Genomic DNA, 27416 nt, shown 5'->3' with positions numbered 1-27416 from the left:
ACGCACCGCGTGGTGCCGCCACACGCCCCCTCACCCACTCGGCACCGATGCCCGAGACCCTCCGCCACCGCCGCTCACCTCAGCCCACCAGCGGCGGGGCAGAGGCGGGTGAAGGGGGCTCAGCTGCAGGGTCAGAGGCCAGTGTGCAGGGGCGGCCGCCTCGCCTCGCCTCTGCCCTCCGCGGCCCCGCAGCGCACGGGCCCCGCCGCTCGGCGCCGCAGGCGGGGGCAGGCAGAGAGGGAGGGGCGGGGGAGAAGCGCGCGCCCGCGGGCGGGGCCGCCGGTGTGAGGCGTGTCCCGCGGCCCGCGCGCCGCCCGCGGCGGTTGGCGACTGCGTTGCCATGGCCCCGGCTTGACGTCACGGGCGGTGCGCTGCCCGTGCGCTGCGGCGCGGTGATTGGCGGAGACGCCGTGTGTGGCGCTGGGAGAGAGGCTGCAGCGCAGCGAGCCGCGACACAGGCACAGTCCGCGCCGCCCGCCCGCCCGCCCTGAGATACCCGCCGCCGCGCTCCCGCCGCGCACAGGTAACGGGGCCCGCCGCGCCGCCCCTCCTCCGGCCCCGCGCCGGGCGGCCGCCCCGGCACCCTGCCCTCCGCCCCCGGGGAGCTGGGGGGGGGGGAGGCGGGGGCCGAGGCGAGGCGGCCGGCGGGCAGCGCCGAGCAGCTCCTTGCCCGCCCCCACCCGCTCCTGCCTCGGTGGCAGAGAGCGGGGCGGCGGGAGCAGCCTGCCCCAGGGGGGCCGCCGGGGAGGGCGGTGAGGGCCGCGCAGGTGAGGCCGCGTCTGCCCCTCCCCGCTGGTGAGGAGCGGGGAAGAGCGGCCGGGGGCGGCGGGCGGGGGAGGGGGCGGCAGGTGAGGGCTCCGCCCGTGCGGCGGGGGCGACCGGGCGACCCCGCTCCCGTGGGCGCGTGGAGCGGGGGGTGGGGGCGCCGCCGCCTCCGGCGGGCGGGGGCGCTGGGTGTGGTCTGCCGCCGGGAGCGCTGCCCGGGCGCGGAGCAGCCGCAGCGGCCGCCCCTCGGTCGGTCTTGCTGCTTCCGCCCGCCCTGCCCCTCGCCCCCACCCATCCTGCCCGCCCCGCCCGAGCTCTCCGGCGGCAGCAGCGGCTCCCTCGGGACTACAGGGGGCTCCTCCTCCGCCGCCCCCTCTCACCCCCCTTCTTCGCATCTCCCTGGGGCTGGGCCCGTGGGCTGCCCCTCGTCAGGCCGCTGCCGGGGCGGGGACGCGGCATCCTCGTCCGCCGCCGCCCCCGGCGTTGGGCGGAGGTGAGCGGGATTAACGCGCGCTGAAGTGGGCAGGGCTCCGGCGCCGATCCGCCATGACAAAGGCGGCCGGCGAGGCGCTCCGTGTCTCCGTGGAGGGCGGATGCGGCGGCCGCAGAGCGGGAAGGGGAGGCGTGAGGGGCGGCCCGAAGCGGGCCACCGCGCCTCGGGGAATCCTGAGGTGCTGCGCCGTGCCGCCTGCTCCTCCCTCGGGCCGCTCCATTTTCTGCTGTCACCCCGCGTGTGGGGGAAGCGCAGCAGCGCCCAGCCCCGCCGCGGGCGCCCTCGGCCTCGCAGAGAGGATGCTGCCGTAGAACTCGGCGCACGGGCTGTGGGGCTGGAGTTTTAACGACGCTCGTCCTGCTCACTCCCGGTGGTAAATAACCGTAGCCAAAAACCTGATTTAAAATGGCTCCTTAACCGCGCTGTTCATGGTGCGGTCAAGTTTTCAACGCATGTTTGCAAACGCTGCTGAGTTTCTGCCCCGATGGTGGGGGTAGCAGATACGCAATCTTTCCCTTTCAGGGACTGGAATGTTAAACATAGGGTTAATTTATACCGAAATGGAAGGTAGAGCTGCTATTGTTTGTGGTAACTTCATGCAGAATGGCAAAAATGTTAATGGTTAAAAATTAAGCTGCTGGATTGTTGTGTATGGAACATACAGAAATCCATAAAGCATACATGACCAAAATAATTCTTGCTTTAATAATATAATCGAACTTAAATGGAGATGGTGTATCCCAGAGTGCATTGCCGGGGCCTCGAAATGATCAAGGTACATAAAAGGATGGGGTATGAGGGAGGAGTAATCTTTGCTGATGTACCAAAAAAAAACATTAACTGGTACTTACTTTCAGCAGACCTTGATTTTTTTTTATTTATTTATTTTTTTTTAAGTGCTGGTAAGATGCAGGTTCTGAAGCATCTCAGCCAGGTCACACTACCTCAAATACTGATGAAGTAGTATTTTTGAATAGTAAAATCTCCTTTTGTCTCTGAAAGCATAGCCTCTCAGGTGGAGCAGCAGTACTTGGCTCAGGAGGTCTACCGTATCCCATTTTGGGAGAGGAGGTTAACTCTTTTGAAGGGTCTGCACCTTCAAATTCAGATACTTAGTGCATTCTGGCTTTTTAACAGCCAGTGTGGGATTTGATTTGCAGATCCCTATGCCAAGTCCTTCTGCATGTAACTGTAAGATTCTGATAAGGCACAGAGTTGGCTGGTGTTGTGTGCCTAGCCTTTATGTGGTCTTCTTCTGTGAAAAACTTAGGAGTGAATGTTTTCTTTCTCAATTTTGTTATATTAATAATTGGATGCAGTTGGTGCTGCAGCTTGAATATGATGTGATGAGAGTGATGGCAAAGAACTAGGATCATTTATGTGCATAAGACAGGAATGATTTGTTTTCAGTTCACCTCTGGATGCTTTTGTTTTTATTTCTTAACATAATGTACTTTCAAAAGTTAACAGTTTTTCAGAAGGAAACGGTAACTTTAACTCTTCACAAATCTGCATGTTTGAGCATCAGGTGCTTTGACATCTTGTAATGCTTTTACACGTTGTGCCCTGGATTTCAATTGTACGTCTTGCAGTTCCAAACTACTTAAAGAATGGTTGCTCTGCTATGCAAACACCTTTGTCCTTGATCGTTGTCTGAATAATGCCTCACTATTTTTCCTCTTTAGAAATATCAGCATGGATAAAAATGAGCTGGTGCAGAAGGCCAAGCTGGCTGAGCAGGCTGAAAGATACGATGACATGGCAAGTTGCATGAAGTCTGTGACTGAGCAAGGAGCTGAGTTGTCCAACGAAGAGAGGAATCTTCTCTCTGTTGCCTATAAAAATGTTGTAGGAGCTCGTAGGTCATCTTGGAGAGTCGTCTCAAGTATTGAACAAAAGACGGAAGGCGCTGAGAAAAAACAGCAGATGGCTCGAGAATACAGAGAGAAAATTGAGACTGAGCTAAGAGACATCTGCAATGATGTGCTGGTGAGAAATAATGAAACTGTTGATCCGTCTTTACTTAGGGTTGCAGGGTAAATGGTGCTGGGCCCTCTGGGACTGCTTCTAGTCTGTCAGTAAAGCTGTGCTCTCCTATGCTATTTCTGAAGGACAGTATTTAAAGAATGTCTGACTTTTCTCTCTCTGTAATGTATTGATTATTTATATACAAATCATCATAGTATTGAATGCTACAGCATTTGGAGAAATGTTGAAATGCTATATAAAGTAATAGTTACAAGAAATCAACATATTTCTTTGAGACTGAACTACATACAGGTGTAGTTTGGGGTTTTCTCGTCTGCCCTTCCCCCTCAATGCAGTATTTGTATCTTAAATCACTGACTTCTGCAACTCTAGTATGCTGCTCTAGTTGTAAGAGTTAGTTCTTACTCTACGGAAATTGTGCCCCTCCCTGGGCAAGATGATGTAATGTTAGTTATGACTCAGCCATGCAGAAAATTGACTGCAGGAAGAGGCAGTAGAAATGCTGTAATACCTTTTTAAACTTAATTTTTTTAACAGCAAACTGAAAGGATATTCAAGTTGGGCATTTTCTGTGGCTTGTAGTTCTGTCAAAATGTGCATGTACCTGGCAGACAACCCTGTATTTTTGTTAAGAGTCTGGTTTATGAAATCCGAAGCTTGTTCCAGAAGCTTTCGGAAGATTGTCAGGGTTTTTTCAACTGCATGTGCCTGTGGTGCTTCAGTGAACCCATGATTAACGGATGCCCAGGCCTGTGACCACCTGTGAGGTAGATATTACTGTCAGCAGTAGGGTTGTCGACTGGACTGTGGGCACTGCTGGTGTGTCATCCCATATGTGACAAGGGATCACATACCTGAAGGTGACAGAATGACATGTGATAGGAGGGAAGTGTTAAATAGCTAAGCATGCGCTTGAAGATCTCATGTCAAACGAAAATTAAGATCAATGAGTAGCATGACTTTTGCTTGCTGTTTAACGTAACTAAAGGACAAGTGTGGTGATCACTTGTAGAAGACTGGTTCTTCAAGGGCGTGTAGAAGTCGGTGTGGATAACTTCAAATCTTGGCTTCCAGTTCAGGCTGGCTTCCATGGTTATTGTGACACACCCAGTTTCATGTTGTGTTATCTTGTGTAAGGATAACTCTTAAACTTCCTCTGTGAAAATGGAAATGTCAAACTTACACATAGGAACGATGGATTTGCTAGTTCTTGGGTTAAGTGGTGGGGCATTTATTTAAGCCAGGGAAGTAGGGACCCAAATCTGGCATTCTAATTTATTGCCATTTCTTCTTTTTTATTTATTTTTTTTTAAATTATTGAGCATTTCCTCAGGGGTGGATGCTTTCAGGTCAAGAGTGATCTGAAATTCTTTTGTAAACTATGGTTGAAAATCATTTTAATGAAGTCACTGGGCTCAGAAACCCTGTTTTAGAAGAACTCAGTGTTTGCAATTGAATTTCTTTTTCTGATAATAGAAACCAGATCGAAGTGAAATTTTATTATACATGCTAAATACAAAAACTAAAACCCTGAGCTTTTGAGTTTGCTGAAGCAGCTGAATTATCTAGGCAGGAGGGAACACAGGTAGGGAATGTTGTTAAATCTTCCAAATCTCAAAATGGTCTTATATTTCTTTTTGTGTTAATGAGAGTTACATATATAATTCAAATAAATTCTTATTATTTGCTATGTTACTACTTTTAGGAAGCTAATGTCTTACTAATCTTCAGTGTTGCTAGTCTAATTGTTCTTAATAGATTAAGGAAAAATGACTGTCCAGAAGAACAGTGCCTTAGGGGTGATTAGCAGTAATAAAACTACTTTTTTAGAGTTGGGTTTAAAAAATAATAATAAAAACTTGTTTTATTGTTCAAGGGATAGGATTTAAAAATGCCTTCAAATGTCAAGCACTACCTTTGACACTGGTAATTGCATTGAAGAATTAGATTTGTATTTAAAAAATACTTTTGTTTTCTTTGTTGGAATGTCCTGTTCACATATATTCTACTCACCTAGAAATGTGACTGACATATTGCTTTATTTGGCATTTTAATAGAGAAAAAAGAATTGTGGTTGACATATGTGAACAGGAATCTTCGCAATGCTGCATGCAAACATGGTACTAGGAGGTGGTTTAATTTTTTAGTTTGTTTGTGTTTTTTTTTTTTATTCAGGAGCTCCTCTAATTTTTGTATGGCATAATCTAGACTACAGCTGTTCACAGAAGTGAAAAACAAGGTTTACCAAGTCTTGATTGCAAAGTATACCAAAGTATACCATTAATAAGACCTGAAGTGCTAACAAATCTTCAAAGCTTTTGGTCAAGAGCCTCAGCAGTTACAGTGCAAAAGCAGCTCAAACTTACATCATTTATTAAGACTCTGAATCTTTTTGAGCTGTTGTTGTGTCTTCACTTGCCTGCTAGGCTCTTAAGTAATGTATAATACTCTGGGGTGTTACGTCACAGCTGAGCGTGGAAGTGACTGATGTCCTAGCTTGTGTTGAAGGGAGGAATCCAATGAAGAGCATGTGTTTGTGACTAGCAGAATGTAGCCAGAGCTGGCTTCTCTGCTGCTTCTTGCTCTCTTCACTCATTTCTTGGAATCAAATTACTAGTGGATTGGAAGAAATAGCTCCTGTAATCCAGTAGATGCAGAGTATATTAAGCTGTGTGTGGGTTTTGTTCCCAGCTCTTCCACTGACTTATGGAGTGAATAAGAGCAATTAGTGCTGCACTTTTTTCTTGCTTCTTAACTATTAGACTGAATGATAAAAACTGTAGCAGTTATATGGGTCAGGTCCGACTGTTTATTTTTCTCCTTTGCACTGACCTTGCAGCAGGAAAAGGCAGCATCGTTGCTGCTTCCTAAATCTTCCCTCACTTGAGCCTGCTGTGGAGTACCTCTATAGCTCTACAAACAGCTGAACCCATCTTTTTGTTTGCTGCAGATTCAGAGTGCTGCTGTACAAAGAAGGGACACCTAAAATCTCTTTGTTCCGTCAGAGATACACCAGAGGATATTCAGGTGTAATATAACCAACTCTAATTTGGAGTTGGTCTGGTAGTGCTGATAAACTGCAGATAATTGTGACATATTCTGCGTAGTACAAGTTTCTTGCACTGCACAAATAAAGACTGAATTTCCGGATTCTTCAAGAATGATACAGTGTGTGTGGGTCAGTCCAGTGCCATACTTCAGCATCTTAAATGTGCCTGAGTAGTATAGAAAATCTCCAGCCTCAGAAGTTTTGTAGTGATACAGGAAATTGAGTTTAAGTACTTTTCCTCGTGTTAGCCAAGTTTGTGCTTCACATCCTGTTTCACTTTCTGTAGTAGAGGGGAGGATCTGCCTAAAATGCCAGTATAATGATCTTTTATTTGTTGTTTCAATAATAAATATTATTATTAATCTAACAGGTGTGTATTTTCTTCAGAATGCTTTTTGCAGTTAATTTAAAACAGAGCTGTAACTGATGTGGTTCAAATTAAAATCTGTAGTAAGATTAAATTTTCAGCTAATGAGAATTCTGAAATAACGGAAGAAAGTATGGAGAGGTCTCTAAATGGCTTAACGTCTGATCCTGCTTGCATGTTAGAAGTTCTCAGGAGATTCAAACTGCTAGTAACTTTCAGGCAGTTTCTGACATGAGCTAAATGTAAACTAATAATTTAAAAACAGAACTGGCTTCAGTATGAATGTAATGGTAGACAGTTACGCTCTCTTCCTTAGGCTGGTACATATGGCAGTAGTCCCCTGCACATCTGTATGCGACAGTTCCCATGTTCTTTCCCTGTGCTCAGCCTTCTGGGTGATGTCTCTTTGTCCCACAAGTTCCCCCTGCCCCGAATCGTATCTTGAGTAAATCTCTTTGCTTACAGTGCCCATGTGCTGTTTCAGTGTTTCTCTTCGATTTTGGTTGTTCTCCTAAAAGTGTAGAAACTCCTCAAACTTTGTCTTTCAGCCTTCTGAAGTCACTGTTGCACTTAATGCTATACAGCACTTTTTTCCCCAGTCCCTGCCAGAAGAGCTGCAGGTTAATGGTGCTGTTCAGGACGCTCTTAATAAGATGGAATTGTTTGTTTTCTTTGCCACGTTACTTCTTCCTAAGTTCATGCTCAGAAGCATAAAGTGGTACTCCTTGTGTGCTTCTACTATTTAGATTTCTTTGCACTTGTTACGGATGTTTTACTTTTTAGAAGTTGTAGTTGTTGGGAGGAGAGAAGGTACAGTAAAACCACAGTTAAATGACTTTTGGCTTGTGATTCTTTAATATACTTTAATTAATATACTGCTTGTGGGGGAGTAGCAGAAAGTTTAGTGACTGTCATGGGGCTGCAGTTCACTGGGGGAAGGGTGCGTAATTCCATTCAGAATGCATCTAAATGGCTTTTTAAAGAACATGCCACAGAGTTAATGCCTATTACCATCATACTGAAATCACTGTGGGACTATTCCCTAGTTGCCTGCAAACATCTAATAGGTTACTATGTTAACATCTGTAAAACCTGTTCCTGCACTGATTCTCAATAACAGGGTTAGAAAATTAAGTCTTCTCTCCTATATGAAACCATATGCTTTTTGATATGCACATGTGTGAGGTATTTTTAAAATCAGTTGTTGTATGCTTAGTGTGTCCTTCTGATGGTCAAAAAGCATGGCTAGCCTATAGAGTGGTGCTAACATGCTTGAGTGAGTGTACTGTACGATCCTCTATGCTATGAAGATACCTGATACTAACAAAAAAATTAATGTTCTGACTGAAAATTGCTACCTGTAGTTCTGTGACTCCTTCAGGCTTGCTTAGTTTTTCAGTTCTGGCTGCACTTTGTTTCTGTCTTTGAGATCTGTGTCCTTTATTCGATCTTTTTGGAAAAGAAGGGGAGGTGTTTGTATAAGCTTTTATTTACAGAATGTTGATCACAGAAGGGGGCTGGTTAATTTGTTGGAATCTAGGAGCTAGGTGACCAGAACCCTTGTTTCAAAAAACTTAGTTCTTATTAAGCTGTTTTAATTGAGTAATTTAGGTTGGAAGGAAGGTCATTTAGGTCAGCTCTGCTTAGATACAGTTAGATCACAATGCTTATGGCCTTGTCAGTCAAATTTGGAGTGTCTTCAAGGATGGAGATTTCACAGCCTTTCTGGGTAAGCCTGTCAAAGTATGTGGTCATACTTAGGTTAAGAGGAAAAAATAAACATAAAAATCCTTTTATGTAATCAGAACTTCTCATGTTTCAATTTGTCTGCTGCCTGTTGTCATTTTACTTGTAGACCTCCAGGAAGAGTCCGTCTCCATCTTCTCTAGGTAACTGTACAGAGCAGTGAGATCTGCTGCTCTGCTCCAGGCTGAAGAAACCCACCTCTCTCAGCCTTGCCTTGTACACCAGGTACTCCAGCCTCATAATCATGCTGGTGGCCTCCACTGGACTCACTTGAGTATATCCATGTGTCTTATACCATGGAGGCCAAACCTGGATGTAGAACTCCCTATGCTAAAATTTGTATTAAAAGATGGTAACTGGTAATGTGCTAGTGGTGTATGTGAAAATACGTGGGTACCTCTGGTTCACAAATGCTTCTCTGAACTTCTGTGTATCACAGAGCAAAATATAGCCAGGGTTTACTAACTTCCCAGGATGGTTATAATTTAAGCTTTTGATTAAACTCTCCCAGTCTGGCTTGTTAAGTTAGGGTTTGGCTGGTATAATTGCTCTCTTATATTGAAGGTAGGAGGCTGAGGCAATTTGCATCAACCTCATCATTTCACTTTGTTAATCCTTTAATCACTTCCCTGGTTGTGGCTTACATCCCTTCAGGGTTGGCGGGTTTTTTTGGCTGTTGGGTTTTTTCCTCTCTTTTTCATGTAGTGAAAGCACTGCCTAAACTAGAGCAATTTTCTTAATTTTTTTTTTGTTGTTGTTGGTTTATTTTGTTTGGTTTTGTTTTTAAAAATGGTGGGGGTTTTTTTCTTAGGCAAATTAAGCTGTTGAAAAATTATTGAATCTTGGAGAATTAAAACATCATTCATGGATCCATTCAAATATGAGATGACTTGGTTTGGTTTTTATTTATTCTACAATGTTCATGTAAATGCATGAAACTTCAGCTCGTGTTTGACAGGATTTTAAATTCCAGCATATATAAGAAATGCATTGGTGGTTGGGCTGCATGAGCAAAGGAGAGCAAGTACTTATTAATCTTAGCAAGAAGTTCATCTATAGTGTTGATATGTATTTAATACACCTGCTTATCATAAAACGAGCTAAGGTGCTCTGCATAAATGCAAAACAAAATTTAAACATCCAGGTACCACTCATGCTTTCTTTAGCACTGCACACTTGTGTATGTACACATACATACAGATGTCTGTGTCCTCTTGCATTTACTGGAAGTAGAAAAAATCTTTACTATAGCCTGTAGTCTGCTGTATTAATTTCAGTTGGCATTAATGTTTAATGATAGGCTTTGATTTAAAAACAAAGTACATAATGCTTATGCTGTTCAAAAGTATCCAAGGAACAGTTTGCTTTATCTGACAGCCACCTTTGGTGTTCAGGTACTTCATGCACTTAATGCTGTTCTAAGCAGCAAAATAAATCTGATCAGTTTAGTTGCCTGTGACAGATACTCTCCTTCCAAGCTCTTAGAAGCAAGAACTTCAGTGTGTGTACTTGCAATTTTATGACACCACCAAGTGTGTTTGTTACACTGGTTGGTTACTTAAAAGGCTGCATTGTTAAGGTACCAGCTTTTACTGTGAAAGCCTTTAAGTGGTAGAAATACGAAATCTAGGATATGAACAGAATTGGTGTGTACATCTGTATAAACAGATGCCACACTATTACTGGTTTTATCTGGAAACTTTTGTTACCATGTCCTTGACAGATGTACATGTTTCTGAAACAAGTTCTCAAATGCTTTACTTGATCTTTGCTGTAGGCAGACACAGTGGCTCCTGGCTCCAAACCTGAAGTTGGTTCTGCATCCCGGCAGTAGCTGGCTGCCCTTTTGCAATAGTTTGAGAAAGCTTCTGCTATTAGAGTTGATTAAAGAGCATTTATTGTGATTATTTCTTAAACTTGTTTTTTTGCTCTTATGTAGTTACTAATTTTTCTTGAAATATGTCAGAAGATTGGCAGTGCCTCTCCTAACGAAAAGTAATAATAAGTCATGCTGCTGCTGAGGTGAACAGGGAGTTCTTAATTTTTTTTAATCGGATCTAATGCAGTTCAAATGAGCAGAGAGTAGTTGCGGATTGGTGGTGGTTTTTGTTGTTAGTTTTTTTTCTGGATGTTGCTACCTTTTGTGATTATGTGGGTAACAAAATATTTACCAATGGGAATCTGACCTCTAACTGATTGTGTTCTCCTAGTGTAGAGTAGGCTTACATTGAGAAAGTGGCATTTTGCTAACAAAATGCTTTTATTAGTATTGTATGCTATAATGAACTCCTAATAGGATACATAGTCTACTTCGTGAGATATCAGATCTGCTCAGAGTGTAAGCTGCTAAAGATAAATGGTTCTTACTTCTGGTTCTTATCAAGGATTAAAAGAGTTACATCATGTTTATGGGGGCATTCTGCTAATATTTCTTCAGAGACCAAAACTGTAGAGTTGTCTTGAGAGAGCTAGAGCATGCTATGCTTTAGCCACAATGGCTATCACAGCTCTCCAGGAGAAATTCTCATCCAGCTCAGCTGGTTTCAATTTTATATTAGCTCAGGTTTCTCAGAACATGCTCTGTTTCTTCAAAGAATAATGATCCTTGCATTTGGCACCATTCTGTTTTGTTGCATGGTCCCAAATATTCAAAAAAATAGGTTACTGAGGTGATGCAAAAAAAAAACCACAAACCCAGGTAGGAATTGTGTAGAATCATAGAATGGTTTGGGTTGGAAGGAACCTTACAGTTCCAACCACCAAGCATATTGGCTTTGATCTTCAGTGGAGACTGGTTGGTATATTAATGTCTATAGCAATGCCTCAACAAATGAAATACTGGAATACTAGTTATTTTTCTATTAAGTGTCTTGCTGGGTGCTGCCTTTTGTATGAGTTTTCTCAGAGTTTGTTACTAAACTGGAGAAGTGATTTTACCTGTGCTTCAGAATTTGGTTCCTTTTCTGTCCATGTGCATGTTAAGTGTACTTCAGTAAAAACCTGCAGTGATTCACATGAAAGACCTCAAAAGTCTCTTGAATAATCTTCAAGAGTATATCCTGATACTACATACATTTGCTTCCCTTGCCATAATTGTGAATTAGAAAGCAAAGTGATAGAAGGGGCAAGGTAATAAAGGGTATAATAAGTCTTAAATTGGGGAGGATAAATCTGCTATGAGAGGAGACACGCATATGACTGTAGAAGTGTAAACTGAGGTGCTGTTCCTCATTGCCTCAATTCCCATTCTTTTCTTGTTATGCAGACCAGTGGTGTGTCTATCCATTGGTGCCATGTCTTCTAAGTACCCTATAGGTATTTTAGTGCATACACCTGCTTCTCACTGACTTAGTTCTATCCCCAGCATACATGTCAGCATAAAGATGATTTTGCAGGGTATCCTACTTACTCCATGTTTCCCCTTGCCTGCCCGTGTATATGCAGCTGCTTTTTTCTAAAGAAACACTTTAGACCATTCTAGTAGTATTTTCTTGCATAAGCTGAAATTTCTTGCCATTCTGTGTCACAGTACTCTCTCTTCTCCAAGTCCTTTAGGTTTTTTTTTTTTTTCAGTTGCCATCTTACTACTCAAGGCTCATTTCCTCCATTTCCCTCCCCCTTTCTAGATCTTTGCCAGATTGACTGCTGATCAAGTGTATCTTCTTCCTGTTCTTACAAATCCTGAATGTGCCTGTGCATGTCACATCTCCCACTGTCCCAATCAGATTCTTCCCTGCCCCCCTGAAGGTTCTTTGTCCCAGATTCTGAATTCTTCCCCTGCTGAGGCTCATCAGTTAGCTCATCTCTTCCAACCAGCCTTCTCACCTTCTTCAAACAACTTCTGCTGTCTGTGTGAGTGGGCAGCCAGTTTGGTGGGAAGAAAGAATAACTGGTACTGAGAACAGGCAGCAGGCTTGTTTCCTTCTTCAGCAGATGATGTACCACAGAGAGCTCCAGTGCCACAGCATCTACTAGTACTTGACAGATTTTCTTGTATTCCTGTTCTAGTGAGCAAATGAGAACATAGAAATCTGTAGCTGACATCAAACAAGTGGCTTTGGTTTTGGCTGGAGTAGGCTGACAGTGGAACCGTCTTTTTGGTTTTCCCCCAGGAGCATTGTGATGCAGCAGTTGCAAAGCTCTTACCCAAGCTCTGGATAGAACTGTAATCAGAAGCAGCATAATGACTGTCTGAAAACAGCCTGGGTTTGGAAGGTGTTGTCTAAAAATATTTTCTCCAACAGTTCCTAGAGACATGCGTAAATGAAATTTCTACTGGCTGCAAATAGTTTGGTTAAACCCTTTGTAGCGTGTGTGTCAATCTGTGCAGTGCAGCTAATTGCACGTGTTGCTTCATAACCTGAGTAATTTTCCAAACTGTGGTGCTAAGGCAGAAAACACATACATCGAAAATCACTCACTAGCTTTTTGCAGGAATAGTAGGTGTCTTGAACTTGTCTGATCCAGGTGGCCTGCTTTGATGACTTTGTCACTTTAATAGAGTTCTGTAGAAGAATAGCTTAACAGAAGTGTGCTACAGTTACTGTGCTTGTTGGTTAGTGGTTCCGCTTGAAAATGGGATATTATGTAGCTCTTCCCACAAAATACATATCTGAAAACATGGTCCTAATATGAAAATACTAGGTCATTGTGAGTGTGAAAGAGGTTTCAGGTGGAGCTGAAAAAGACTTTCAAATGTTACATGAATTTAAAAAACTATAAAGAGTTCTTCCATGTCTTCATCCCTATGCCATGTTCCACAGATGGGTGACAAGTGAATTAAAGTTCAACTAGTATCCTTGTGTAATTTATCTTCAAAACCAGAAATAATGTCTTCACTATGTCAGGTGTCTTTCAATACTGCATGAAAACAAAAGGACTAATGCTTATCAGTGCATTCTTTTGTATTTTTACCATTCTACAGCTTGTTTTTTTTTTTGTGTGCAAGAGCAATATCTTTCTGTTTCACCAGTAGTTCTGGAGTTTTTACATATTTAAAACCAAAGTTCCTTGTTCTCGGTACTTTATGTATTACCTGCTCATTTACAGCTATGTTGTTCTAGAATCTGGTGATTTTAGTCTCCTGTTTGTCAGGAGGGAAAGATCTTAAGTAGAAAACTGAGCTGTTGATGCCATCCTGAAGTGCATTAGTCTACAGTTCTCAGGCTGTACTGAGATTTAGCCTGTAATAAATGAAATACAGAACTACAAGCAACAAAGAAAGACTGAGGCATTGATTTTAATGCTTTTATGATGAATTTGGGAATAGTCTTCTGGCCCACACAAGTAATTTTCCAAAGATGCAAGCAAATGCTTTGGAAAGAAGGGTAGTTTTAAGCTTCAGGTGTCAGGAAAGGACTGTTTAAGTCTTCATAGGTTTGCTTTCTGTCTTCAACTGCAGTTCTCACCACAGCTTGACAAACTGAAGCGTGTCTGCTTGCAGTAAGCAGCAGGCAGACTTTTTGTAGAGGGCTGGGTGTTGGAGTTTTTTGGTACACAGAATTACTGCTTGTTAAATGTCCTTCTTGCTCCTGAGTCTGATAACTCTGTCTTATAGGCTTTATGTTACAAAACCACAGGAACAAGCCCATAGGGCCTTTCATCAAAATGGGGTCATGGTGTGTTGTGCTTCATGTTGGCGTCTGTTGACTGTGTTCTGCTCTGGCAAAAGAATTTGCGTAAGAGTGAAGAAAGTAAATATCTTTCCAGCTTAGTGTTTAAAGTAAGCCAGGATTGAAGTTCACCAGTACAATACTAAAGTTGTGTGTGTGCAGCCTCTGTTATGTCTTTGGAGACAAAGGGTTTTCTCTGGTGCATGCTTGCTGGAGATGAGGGAATGTACCAAATCTGAGATTCTTTATCCATGGTATGTGTTAGCATAGTGTTGCAAAAGCTGATGTCTCCAAGGCTCAAATTGTTCTCTCCCAGTCTAAAGTACCAGAAAGCTGTTAACATAGGCGTAATTGCAGTTGCAGATGTGCAGTGTTGAAGCCTGATTTTTTTAATGGCCAGCATACTAGTAAGAGTTGAGATTCAAATTTATTACAGGCATGCTTTGGTTGATTTTTTTTTTTTTTTTTTTTTTTTTTGTTGTTGTTGTTTTTGTTATGGGGTTTGGAGTTTTGTTTGTTGGGGGGGTGGGTTTTTTTTAAGCAATAATCTTCTGTTAAGTCTTTCTGGAAGGACTTTGTATGACTTCGCTATGAAAAGCATTACAAGCACTTGTACAAGCTGTTCCAGGTTTTGGCTGAAAAGTGCTCTTAAGATGCTGCTGCATCTGCCTACTTGACTACAGTGCTATGGTTTGTTTCACAGCAGTTACATTCTTGCTATAAAATGAAAAGCTCTGACAATTACAGCTGGGTAGCTGTAAGGTTTGAGGGGTGGGGAGTGGTGTTTTGGTTTTGTTTAAAAAGCTGCTTCTACCAGATTCTGATGAAGGCACTGTAATGAACTGCCCATCAAGTTGGAGGTAGTGCATATTGGTGTATTTCAGAAATGGATGGGAATTCTTCATAATACCAGCAATGTCATCAGTGAGCATGAGGCCTTAACCACATGCCATGTAGCCATAATACACCAGTGTTGTGCAGACTTCAGCTGTCAGAGTGTTGTACATATTGCAGTGGTGTGAATTGCCTGATAAACTTAGTCATTACACATCATCTTACTGGTCTGGTCTTGGTCTAGCTCTTAGCACTTCAGTGGCCTGTATGGGGATCACCTCCATACTGATAAACATTGCCATACCAACTGGTAAAGAAGAGAAGGTAGGCATGTATTGGTGGTACTACTGAAACAGTTCTTGTCTCTGTTTCTTCTGCTTTGGACAAACAGTGGAAGGGTGGAAGGAAGGTAAGCAGTATTCCCCAGTGTGTTGGCAGGTAACAAAGTGTTAGATTGGTTATACCTATTGTTATGCCTAACTTTATCTCCTGTAGCTGAGCTCTAAAAAGTCAGTAGTTTTATGTGTATGGCTTCTGTAGCCACACCACCTCCATGCAGATTGAGGCTTTCACAACCATACACTAGGATAAATCAGTGTACTCGGAATCTTCAGGCTGACTTAAAGAAGTGTTTCATGTCAGTAAAAGAAAATATATCCTGAAATAAAAAGACTAATATAGACAGGAAGGACTGAATATATAGTACTAGATAAATAACAGGGAAGAGATCTCCTACTTTTAAATGTTAATCTGCTTTCAGATCTTGTTGCTCTTGATGAAGGATTTGGCATAAATAAAATTCTTCCAAAAATATGTGGCCTATCAGTCGCTTGTGTTACGTATGTAGAATAAGAGTCTTTCATCGAGATACCAGCAAGCTACTACAGCAGTCTCAGAGTCAGAGCTTCTTTGCATGGGTTATATTCTATGAATAGCTGATTAAAAGTGTTTAAAGGGATTCTTTTAGTTCTCTTTTAAATTTGACATGGGTTTGAAACTTCTTTTCAATAGAAGATACACCATCCACTGCTGTTGCCCTGTTACCATGTCTCTGATTAGGAAGACTCAATTGGTTAGTCTTTCTTTAAAACTTAAACAGGGGAAGTTTAGATTGGAGATAAGGAATAGTTTCTTCACTGTGAGGGTGGTGAGGCACTGGAATGGGTTGCCCAGGGAAGTTGTGAATGCTCCATCCCTGGCGGTGTTCAAGACCAGGTTGGACAGAGCCTTGGGTGACACGGTTTAGTGTGAGGTGTCCCTGCCCATGGCAGGGGGGTTGGAACTTGATGATCTTAAGGTCCTTCCCGGCCCTAACTATTCTGTGATTCTTCTGTGTCGGCTTATGCCATTAACCCATTCAGTTAGGTGTCTGTAGACATACTTGCCTCATTTGTGACCTAAGTGAGTTTAGGTCTGGCAGTTTGGTTGCTGCTGTAGGAGTGAGCAGAGCTGTGCTTTTTGATTGAACATTGTTCTGCAGGGATGATGAAGAATTCCAGTTTCTAGAATCACTGAAATGACTTTGGTCTGACCAATTAATGGAGGGTACAGGAGGGCAGCTCACCATGGTGCCAGAAGGGTGGGTGCAAACTGACGCCTGACCTAGCTGCAGTCCTAAAGAAGAAATCTAATAGCCTTATTCTCTGTAGCTGATAACCTTTAGTTGTCATTGAAGTCAGAGCTTCTTGGCACTCGGGAAAAATGTCATAGCTGTGAATTTTGAAGCTCTCTAATGGTGAGAACAGAGCATGTAAGTAGTTACAGAGAGCTGAAGCACTGACCCATATACTTCATGGCCTTCTGCTTTGTTCCAGCCATGCTGGGGCAGAGGTGGCTCTGAAGCTTCTCCTGCATAGTGGTACACCTTCCAGAAGGGTGCCTTTGGCATGGGGCAGCTTGGAAGTCCATTTGGCTGGCTCCATAAAATACTGCTGCCACCAGCTTGCTTGTGTTGTGTTCGCTTTGTGCCAGAGGATTGTCTCTGCTATCATTTGGATGAGAAGCAAGGACACACAGTATTTTTTGATGTCTCCCTGCATGGTAGTAAAATGAAGCTGTATACCAATCCCCACTGTACTGGAAATATCTAATATTAAAGATTGAATAAATACCTTATGTTGAAGCCAACAAAGTAAGTCCACTAACATGTTTAATCTCAATGGAGCATAGGCATAGCTGAATCTTCACTGACTTTGCTTTCTGTCAGCTGGATTTCTTTATTACCCTGTCTACTAAGATAGAAACGAGGGAGTGCTGTTATAATGGGTCACTTCATTTTGAGGGGTTTCACATAAGTTTGAGTCTACCAAGCTAAATATTCACAATTTGCATAAATGAATCAGCAGTCCTGTAATGGGGGAGGAGGGGACACAAACAACCCAAATCCAACCAAACTTGTTTACCTGTTCTTTCTGTGAATTAGTCTTCTGTAGCTTTATGTCAGTTGGGATGTTGAGCAAAGCAGGCACCACGGGTGTCTCTGTCACAGTACAGTGGTTACAACCTACTGTATTCAGGCTGGGCTTGTCCCACGGGTATGTCGTGCAAGATCCTTGCTTAACCCAGAGGGTGCTATCTAGAGAGAAGTACTGTAAAGGGCCATCATTCTGTGGGTTGGAACTAAATTAGGATTGTCCATTTCTGTGGTGTCATTGGAAATATGAGCTAAAAACGGTGAGACAAAACCAAAACATCAGTCATCTAATCTACAGGGGAAAAAAGCCACACAGAATTCTTATTAAAATATCTTATAAAGAATCATGTGCTACATAGTCCTAGCAAAGTACATGTAACAGCTTCTGATTTCGAGTGTTCAAGTACTTCTGTACTTTTTCTGCCTTTTAAATAACTACTTTTCTTTCAAAGTCTGACTTTAAGTACTCAAGATCAAGAAATTTGACAAGCTTGTGCCTTAATTTGACTAAACATGTTGGAGCTAATGATTTTTTCTTTTCCTATTTTCATCATAATAAAACTTGCTAAATTATACAACTGCCTGGCCTGGGAACTTACTGTGTTAATTTAATAAGCAGTTAGAATAATCCAGAAAAGTTTGCTGTTAAGTGGGAGCCCGCAGGAAGGATTTGGTGGAGTGACTCCAGAGTGCTGCCTTTGCTTTGGAAGATGTAGGGGACACCTGTTAAGGGAGCACATAAAGGCAAAGAGAGGATCCTTTTCAGTGCTAGAGAGTTGCCTGTCAGATTGTCAGCTGTCTGGAAATGTGAGAATCCAGGTTCACCTTGCAGTTTCTTGCAGTACAGTATTCCGGTTAATGGGAGCTAGGTTAATGAGGCTTATTTAGTATCTGTGTATGTAAGATACTCGGGTCTCTGATCTGGCAGCTGATACTTCAGATCCTTTTATTATCCATGGATGCAGACTTTCTGCCTTTGTGTACCCTCTGCCGAGACTTTTTGGATTACATTCTTTTTATTAAGGTACTGTATAATGGCTTGTAGAAAGCCATCCGTTGGTCACACAAGACTCATCTGCTACATGAACACAGCCTTCTTCCCATCAAGTCTTGGCATACAGCATTCCTTTTTGTACCTAGAATTGCAATCCATAACACGTTCTCTGTAGCTGAATTCACTATGTAGGATGCAAAGAAAATGGCAAAAAGTAAATCTGTCTTGACTTTGAAATAGATTGTGATATAATTGAATTGTTGGTTCAGCATGTTGCAAAAGTATGTTTGATCAAAACAGTGTGTTCTTTGTTTCTCTTTTTAGTCTCTGTTGGAAAAGTTCTTGATCCCTAATGCTTCGCAAGCAGAAAGCAAAGTTTTCTATTTGAAAATGAAAGGAGACTACTACCGTTACTTGGCTGAGGTTGCTGCTGGAGATGACAAGAAAGGTATTGTATGTCGGCTTGTGGCTGAATCTTGTCAAATTAGATTGCCTTTGGTGGGATGGTGACATGACTCTAATCTAAGAATAATTCTGATTTGGATGTAAATTTCTTTAGTAACAGGCTTTCTGTTTGCTGAAGAAAAATCATGGGTCATTGGCTTTCAAATGAGTTCTGAAAGTTCCTATGTACCTGCTGTTTGAAGCGGGTAACGAATGTTCAGTCATGAAACCTTGAAATCAACCCTAATGCATACATGCATGCATGAATATAGGCTTATGCATCTTGAGCCTGGCTGAATATTGGGTTTTTCCTCTTTTTAGGGTCTCAGTCTTGTATCTTTTTAAAGCCTTGTTTGTGCCATTTCTCCTGCATCTGTACAGAATACAAAAAGCCTGCATAGGTTCAGGAATCAGAGAAACTAGAAACCACCTGGAGAAAAAAAGGAGTGATGAAACTCATCTTACTGTTAGGAAAATTTCTTCCATAACTATGGTAGTTTAATGTCCAGATGTTTTTATTTCCTCAAATTTCTTGTATCTTCATATGAACAGTTTGTAATAATTGCAAGTTGTCTTAATCTAAATATAGTTAGAGAAGTCGATATAAGGCACTTAATATATTAGGTGGCTTAACTGCTGTATGTGAAGAAACATCCTAACAACATGTTGATGCCATACACAGTTCACCTTCCATTCAGAATGGTGCATAACATTTAGATACAGCTTGTTGCAAACAGTGCAAATCTGTTTCCTAGAGCCAGTTAAGACTGGTGCAGCATGTCGTTAAGATCAGCACACTTCAGCACAGATTCCCATCTGGTAACATCCTCTGACTGTTTTCATGAAGACTCAGATTAGTCTGCACTCAGCCTGCAGACACAGGGGATGCGCAATCTGAGTGCATGGACTTGGAAGCCTTGGGGATTACTGGTGTGCTCAGCTGTGTTGCTGATGCTGTGTGGCACTCTGCCCTCCTGTAAGACTTGGTGTGTTCTTTGTGGTGCTGTTGAACATGTGGTGCTCCTGTGAACTTGTGTAGCTCAAGCTAATAAGCTCTCCCAGTATGATATAGAAAGACTTCTGCATGACTTGACAGAAACAGAGGTGAAACAGGCTTGAAACGTGTCTGCTCTAGCTTTGTGGTATATGTATTGTTTCCACCTTACAGAAAGTAGCCCCGTTTCCCTGATACACTGGATAATAGGGAGTTGCATAAAGATGTTAAGACTTGGCATAGCGGAGCTTGATTTGACTTCTAGTGCTTACTGCATGCAAACTGACTCAGTCTTGGTGACTGCAGAATTGCAGGTATAACCAGTTCTCTGTGTCTGTTACTGTACAGAGTGTAATTGTATTTTCCCTTCGGTAATCTGTATTCACATGCATAGAAGGTAAAATATTTTGAGTCCTGAAGGTTTCTTTTTCTGTTGAGGATTAAGTTGTAGGCTCTAAAATTAGACTGTGAAAACCTTCATTTAAAGTGGTTTTGAAGTTAATTTTTGTTTAAGCCAGGTTCTTGGCTGAGCAGCTTTTAGTGGGTTTCCAGGTGAAGAAAATATTTTTGAAAGCCCATCTAGCTCATAGTTACTGTGCCTCCTAAAATTATTCTCTTTCTCCATCCAAGTGTTTCATGTCACAGGCTTTTTCTTGTATGCTGTCTGTGACCTTGAAGAGCAGTTGATAATTATTGTTTAGGAAATAATGGCTGTTTTGGTGGACAGTATTCTCTCAGCCTTTTACAGTAAATACAGCAACAATATAAAGCTCCCAACTGTAGAAACTGGATTTTTATCTTCATAAACCAGCTTGTTTATGTTATCAAAGAGGAGTGTAGTGGGCAGGAATGTCAAACAGGTACCTCAGCTAGCTGTTGCAGCCTTGGAACTGTAGAACACTTTCTAAAGAATTCAAGGTTAAAATCTCGCTACTTTTATATGCTGGGTGACTGATTTAAAACTAACAGAATACATCAATTTTGCACCTTTTTAAAATTTATTTACGTTAAGGAAAAATTAAAAAAAAATGTCAGCTTCATTCCTTGAAGTTAACTTGATTTTTATGCCACATACAGGTAAATAGATTGCATAGACATCCTGAATATTGGTGTTAGTTATTTTCAGACTTGGAGTACTTGTGAGTTAAATACTGATGTATTTTTGAGTCCTTGGCACCTAAAATTCTTTATTTTTGAATACATGTGACTGTTTCTTTTGCAGAGATCATGCTGGATGCATTTCTAGTTTGATCCAGAAATGTCAAGATTGTAGCCCTTTTGCATCTGAATTGAATGACTTCCTGCCCACCTTCTTCTCAGATGCTGTTAACAATCGTGGAGAGTGCAGGAACAATGGTCCCTTTGTACTGGGTGTCTAGCGCCTCTCTTGCCTCCTGCAGTCATCAAGGACGTAGCCCAGCTTGTGGGCTGTGCTGGGCCATGATCTCTGACTTGTGCAGGCATAGTGTGCTCCGAAGTTCAAGTGTATTCAGTGAGAAAAGAAACTGTTGAGCTCCTTAATCTTAGTATACGCGTTATAGTTGGGTATTTTTCCACCAGGAGTTTGGAACTTGTACAGAAGAACCAATTAAGAGTGGCAAAAGATTAGTCTCTAAAAAGAGCCCAGTTGTTATTTTTTTCTGCCTTACTTCAGAGTTTATAGGTACTTTAAGTATCTACATTGGAAATGGAAACTTTAAAAAATATATATCTAGTTTGGGTTGGGGTATGCCACACTGTCTTTGCCAAGCAATTTGAATGGAAATTCATAGATGACTGTTACCGAAAGGCAGTGATAAGCAAAGGTCATCAGTGTGACTAAAATGTGGATTTGTAATGCTTTGCTGTGTATAAAGACATTGAATATTTGGTACTATATCAAGCTAGTGTGTAGTAAAAACTTTGATTTTATACCTTTTATATAGGTGATGGATTTTGTATTCCTCAAATGCTACAGAACTGCTGCAAGCATTTGTAAATACAAGTGCTTAAAGGGTGGCAGGGAGGGACTCAAACCTGTGATTTGGTCCATGACAACTTCCTTTTCTTTATATATATAATTTAATAATAGATTAAGTAAAATCTTCATAAAATAGCAACTTCTTTGGTGAAATGCTCATTCACAGACATTGACTCTTAACATATTTTGTTCATGCAAGCACAAGCACAAGTCCTGATTGTATGTCTGAATACAGTATGTGAATTACTTACTCGTGGTTTTTGTGTGTGTTTTCCCCCCAAAGGGATAGTGGAGCAATCGCAACAAGCGTATCAAGAAGCTTTTGAAATCAGTAAAAAGGAGATGCAGCCAACACATCCTATCAGATTAGGTCTGGCTCTGAACTTCTCCGTGTTTTATTATGAGATTCTCAATTCCCCGGAGAAAGCCTGTTCCCTTGCAAAAACGGTAAGTCTAAGGTAGGCAAAAAATCCATTTCAGTTATTGGTTATAACCCTTTGTCATATGGCCAATGGAGTTTTTTGTTTTTGTAACACTAGGCTTTTGATGAAGCAATTGCTGAACTTGATACATTAAGTGAAGAGTCATACAAAGACAGCACGCTAATAATGCAGTTACTGAGAGACAACTTGACAGTGAGTATCATTAAAGTTTACACGTTGTTGGTAAGAGGATTGGTCTTTGGGGCACTCAGAGTTCATTCTTGGCTGTGGAGATGTGTCTGTCATTTACTTACAAATGAGTAAGCTCATGTTTCTGAGCTACATCTTTTTCTTCTGCCTAGTCTTTTTTACTCCACACACTAATTCAGTTTCTGAGAGATGACAAATTGACCAATTTTTTTTCCAGGTTTTCTTTTTTTTTCTTTTTTTTTTTTCCCCCCTAAACGCAAATCTAAAGCAAATGGAACAGTAAAAGCAACCATGCAGTAGTGAAATTAATGGCATAGTTCACACCCTGGTCTTCATGATGGTAATCACTGCAAGCAAAAATGCAACCGTAAGAAGCATCTCTTGTCACCAGTTGTAGCCCCTGTAGTCTGATATCAGTGACCTTTACAAAATAGCTGGACTTTTTTTGACAGAACCAGAAGTAAAGCTGTACAGCTGCATAACACCGGAGTTGCCGTATTTTCTGGTTTTGTTTCTAGCACTTAATTTCCCTATTCCTTGCAACCTTTTCCACTGTAATAGCAACTTAACACTACTGAAAACACTATTTGTAAGCAACAGCTGGAACAATCACAAAACAAATGTAAGAGATTTCTTAGGATCTTTACTGGAGACAGATACAGGGCTGGCATTGCTCTCAGTGTCTGTGTGTACTGTCCCCTTGAGTGAGATTGCTCAAGAGCTGTCCTGAATAAATGATATTGAAACAGAGAATAGAAGCTGACATTAATTGCTAGTTTCCCAGTAAAAATAATGTAAAGCTTGTCATATGAGCTGGAAAGCAAATTGCTTCATACAAGAGAAGTTGGACTGAGCTACCATAGTGTCTGAATTACAGTAGTAGCCCTGATAATTGATGGGAGCTTTCTATTATAAGGGAGAAAGCTGTAGACAGCTGTAGGATTCCTTATTGAATGAATGATGTCTTTCCTTAAATGCCTAGCATGACTTTTACGAGTATGTTGATTCCATGTTTTCCACAACTATTTAGAATAGTCATAGAATGCTTTGGGTTGGAAGGGGCCTTAAAGGTCATCAAGTTCCAAACCCCTGCCATGGGCAGGGACACCTGCCATTAGACCAGGTTGCTCAAACCCCCATCCAGCCTGGCCTGGATGGGGCAGCTACAGCTTCTCTGGGCAACCTGTGCCAGTGCCACACCACCTTCAATAGTGTAGATTTTTTTTTTCCTAGTATCTAATCTAAATCTGCCATCTTTCAGCTTAAAGGCATTCTCCCTTGTCTTGTCCCTAAATGCCCTTGTAAAAACTCCCTCTCCAGATTTCTTGTTGGCCCCTTTTAGGTACTGGAAGCTGCTGTAGGGCCTCCACTTGAGGTAGCAAACAATTTTTGGTGTGTGTGTGGCTGACAAAGACTGCAGTGAATTCCATAAACTAAGAAAGGGTCTGTTTTGCTAGTTACGCAAATCTGTTACAATCTGTTAGGAAGCTTTTGACAGTGATTTAGCATGTTGATCAGTATGTGCAAGGTGCAGGTTTCCTCAGTTGTCAGTCCTTTTATGTTGTCTTTGAATGGCTGAAGAAGCTGAGTGTGTGTGTGCTCGGCAAGGACTGGAGGCAGGGAAGTGTTCAGAGGGTTGTTTAACATGCCAAGTCTAAATCTGTTTAACTGAGAATGCTGGATAATTCCTTTTTGCTCTTGTTACGAAATTCTTTTGTTTAATTAAAAAAAAAAACCAAAAAAACCACATCCCTTGCCCCCGAGGGCCTTGTTTTCCCCAGCAGATTTGTTAAATTGTGCTCTCAATTGGTAATCCTCCCCATAGCAGTCAAGCTCTTTTTATTTAATGAACAGAGGTATATGTTTAGATTGAGTACTGGGAAAAATTTCCACACTAAAAGGGTTGTCAAGCATTGGCACAGGCTGTCCAGGGAAGCGATGGAGTCACCCTCTCTGGAGGTATTTAAATGATGTGCGCTTAGGAACATGGTTTAGTAGTGGACTTGGCAGTGCTGGGGTAATGGTTGGACTTTGTGATCTTAAAGGCCTTTCTAACCTAAGTGATTCTGTGAGTCTTTATTCTAGAGGTTAGGATTTAGGGTAGAAGCCTCTGATAAAGCTGTTCTTACTGATGGTTCCTTATAAAAGTAGAACTGAAACTGAGACTAATGCAGTATTATAATAATGTAGTATAGAATATAGTGCAGGAGGTAAAAACAGACTGTTGTCTCCAGTATGCTATTGTCTCCAGTAAAATAACTGTGCTTAATGCCCTCAGTAAGGAATATTGAGCACAGATATTATGTGTGATGTTCAGAGCAAGAGCAAGGTTACTGGTCTTTGTAGAATCATAGAATGGTTTGGGTTGGAAGGGACCTTAAAGATAATCTAGTTCCAACTGCCTGCCATGGGCAGGGACACCTTCCACTAGACCAGGTTGCTCAAAGACCCATCCAACCTGGCCTTGAACTGCCAGGGATCAGGCAGCCACAGCTTCTCTGGGCAACCTGTTCCTGTGTCTCACCACCCTCACAGGAAAGAACTTTTTGTAGTATCTAATCTAAATCTGCTAGCTTTCACTTTAAAAGCCATTCCCCTTTGTCCTGTCATTAAATGCCCTTGTAAAAAGTCCCTCTCCAGATTTCTTGTGGCACTCTTTAGGCACTGGAAGCTGCCTTAAGGTTCCCCCCGAAGCCTTCTCCAGGCTGAACAAGCCCGGCTCCCTCAGCCTGTCTCTACAGCAGAGCTGCTCCAGCCCTCTGGTCATCGTCATGGCCTCCTCGGGATGAGATCCAACGGGTCCACATCCTTCTTTTGTAGGAGGCCCCAGAGCTGAATGCAGCTTTTTCTATTGTCCTGTATTCCTGGAAAGGGTAAAATATTTCTGATGATGGGGGGTTTTTGGTGTTTGTTGTTTTTTTTTTTTGTTGTTTTTTTAAAGTGTCTTGTAAGACCATAGTGATACTAAGCTGTAGGTAGAGAATTATTCTTAGGTTTTACCACCTTAAGCTATAGAGCATGAAGGATTTGGTTAATGCTGCTGGAACTCCGTAAAGATTGCAAATCATACTAGGCTGGTAATAGTTGGGAAGCATCCACTATGGCAAAATACTTGGTTCACAAAACAATTTCTTTGCCCTGGGTGTTGGTCTGGAACTGATGCTCAGTTTCCTTAGTTGGTACTTAATCTTGATATATGGCTCCTTAGTATGATTTTATGGAGCTGAAAATGAGATTTTTTTTTTTGTGCATACTGCATGTTTATCCTGATTTTCTTCCTCCCCTGCCCTGCTCTTTAAGTTTGGAAGCTCTGTATTCCAGAAGTTGCTAGAGGAACGTGACTGACTGAATAGAGCCAAGGGATAGAGATTTAGGTGAAATGCTTTTGGTTATAAAAGCAAAACAAAACACTTGAGATGCCTGTTCTGAAGAAAAGGATAATGTTGAATGTGAAGGAAGAGCTTTACTGAAGCTTTTCCCTCAGAAGGATGTACAAAGCTGGCTTGAGGAGAAGGTACAAATCCACAGGAAACAAAGAATTGTTTGTTCCTGATTCTCATATATCTGTTCTGTAGGTCTGATTCTTGCCTGTTTATATTGTGTTTTAGTGAGCTTTGTGGATATGAAAATTTGGTTTTGACTGTTTATGAACTTCCTCCTTAAATGCAGCAAAGGGGTTGGGTCATCTAGGGCTAGATTTCCGTTTTGTAATAGCCAGCAATTATATTCATGTTAAGGGTGCTTAGTAGGACCTCTTACAAAATTACTGTTTAAGAACTAGGCTTTCTTTCTAATAACTGCTTATTAAATGTTAGTCACTGATGTCAGTATCTTACATATTTTACTCTGTTTTCTTTCTCAAACAGTTGTGGACATCGGATACCCAAGGAGATGAAGCCGAAGCAGGAGAAGGAGGGGAGAATTAACCAGCCTTCCAACTTCCGTCTGCCTCATTCTGAAATTTACACAGTAGACCATTTGTCATCCATGCTGTCCCACAAATAGTTTTTGTTTACGATTTGACAGGTTTATGTTACTTCTATTTGGATTTCTATATTTCCCATGTGGTTTTGTTTAATATTAGGGGAATAGAGCCAGTTAACATTTTGGGGAATTTATGTTTTCATCTGAGGTGGCCAATATAGGGTTGTGACATTTTTATACAAGTTTTACATGTTTGGCATAGTACTTTTGGTACATTGTGGCTTCCCACAAGGCCAGTGTTAAAACAGCTTTCTATGTCAAGCAAAAACGAGTGCTTGCATATTGGTCTGTCATGATGGAAAAAAGGGATAATCAGTTGCAGCCACAGGTGTAGTTAGTATGAATATTCAAGCTGGAGCACACATGGCTGTGAATCTACTGATGTCCCATAGATATTGCATGTCAAGTCAACATGTGAAATCTGTGGAATATGCCAATCAAGTGTACATCTCTGATTGCAGCTGAAGTGTTCCTTAAGACAGTTTGCTAACCCAGTCAACTTTCTCTAGAGAAGGAAAGAGAAACGGTTCACATTCCATTATTTGTAAAGTTACCTGCTGTTGCTTTCATTATTTTTGCTACACATTTTATTTGTATTTAAATGGTTTAAGCAACCTAAGAACAAATGTACAAGTAAAGATGCAGTAAAAAATGAATTGCTTGATATCCATAATGACACTGTATATCGAGCACAGCAGTACAACAAAAAACCATGTATTTAACTTTTTTAGGTTTTTTGCTTTTGTGATTTTTTTTTTTCTTTTTGATACTTGCCTAACATGCATGTGCTGTAAAAATAGTTAACAGGGAAATAACTTGAGATGATGGCTAGCTTTGTTTAATGTCTTATGAAATTTTCATGAACAATTCAAACATAACTGTTCAGAACATGTGTATTAAGTTGATGTAAGTGGAATAAAAGTTTTATGAATGGACTTTTCAACTACCTTTGGTGTAGATTTCATGTCATGTCTCTTCCCACACCTTTTGGAGTTATGGCAGCAGTATACACAAATCTAGTATGGAAGTTATTTTTATTATGGAAAAGCTTAATACACTTCTAGGCATTTAGTTAATTTCAGGAAAGCCAAGATTGAATACTTCATGTATTAGGCAGTAAAAATTAGGATCTGATTAAGA

The 27416-nt window shown here is 41.6% G+C and overlaps 1 protein-coding gene across 2 annotated transcripts; it reads left to right on the top strand.

The window, feature by feature from the left end:
- Positions 1-364: 364 nt before the first annotated feature.
- Positions 365-27211, top strand: YWHAZ (tyrosine 3-monooxygenase/tryptophan 5-monooxygenase activation protein zeta). Of its 2 annotated transcripts, none has more exons than XM_057422142.1 (6): positions 365-523; positions 2944-3247; positions 18587-18710; positions 21944-22107; positions 22200-22295; positions 26159-27211. In XM_057422142.1, the coding sequence occupies exons 2-6, from the start codon at positions 2954-2956 to the stop codon at positions 26216-26218; spliced, it is 738 nt and encodes a 245-aa protein (XP_057278125.1). In that variant the 5' UTR covers positions 365-523; positions 2944-2953; the 3' UTR covers positions 26219-27211. The 2 variants fall into 2 exon arrangements, with proteins under 2 accessions (XP_057278125.1, XP_057278126.1); XM_057422143.1 differs by lacking the exon at positions 365-523 and adding an exon at positions 1236-1258.
- The last annotated feature ends 205 nt before the right edge of the window (positions 27212-27416 follow it).

The sequence above is a fragment of the Pezoporus wallicus genome, unplaced genomic scaffold (genome assembly GCF_028554395.1).
Source record: "Pezoporus wallicus isolate ANWC-B61680 ecotype Strahan unplaced genomic scaffold, APGP_CSIRO_Pwel_v1 contig_13368, whole genome shotgun sequence".
In the NCBI taxonomy this organism is placed as follows: domain Eukaryota; kingdom Metazoa; phylum Chordata; class Aves; order Psittaciformes; family Psittacidae; genus Pezoporus; species Pezoporus wallicus.
Note: the sequence above shows the minus strand (reverse complement) of the source record. Positions and strands in the feature narration are given on the sequence as shown.

Coding starts and splice junctions, on each gene's coding strand:
- YWHAZ (XM_057422142.1), top strand. CDS start 2,954: ATGGATAAAAATGAGCTGGTGCAGAAGGCCAAGCTGGCTGAGCAGGCT. Junction 18,711..21,943: donor TGCTGGAGATGACAAGAAAG/GTATTGTATGTC, acceptor TTCCCCCCAAAG/GGATAGTGGAGCAATCGCAA. Junction 22,108..22,199: donor CCTGTTCCCTTGCAAAAACG/GTAAGTCTAAGG, acceptor TTGTAACACTAG/GCTTTTGATGAAGCAATTGC.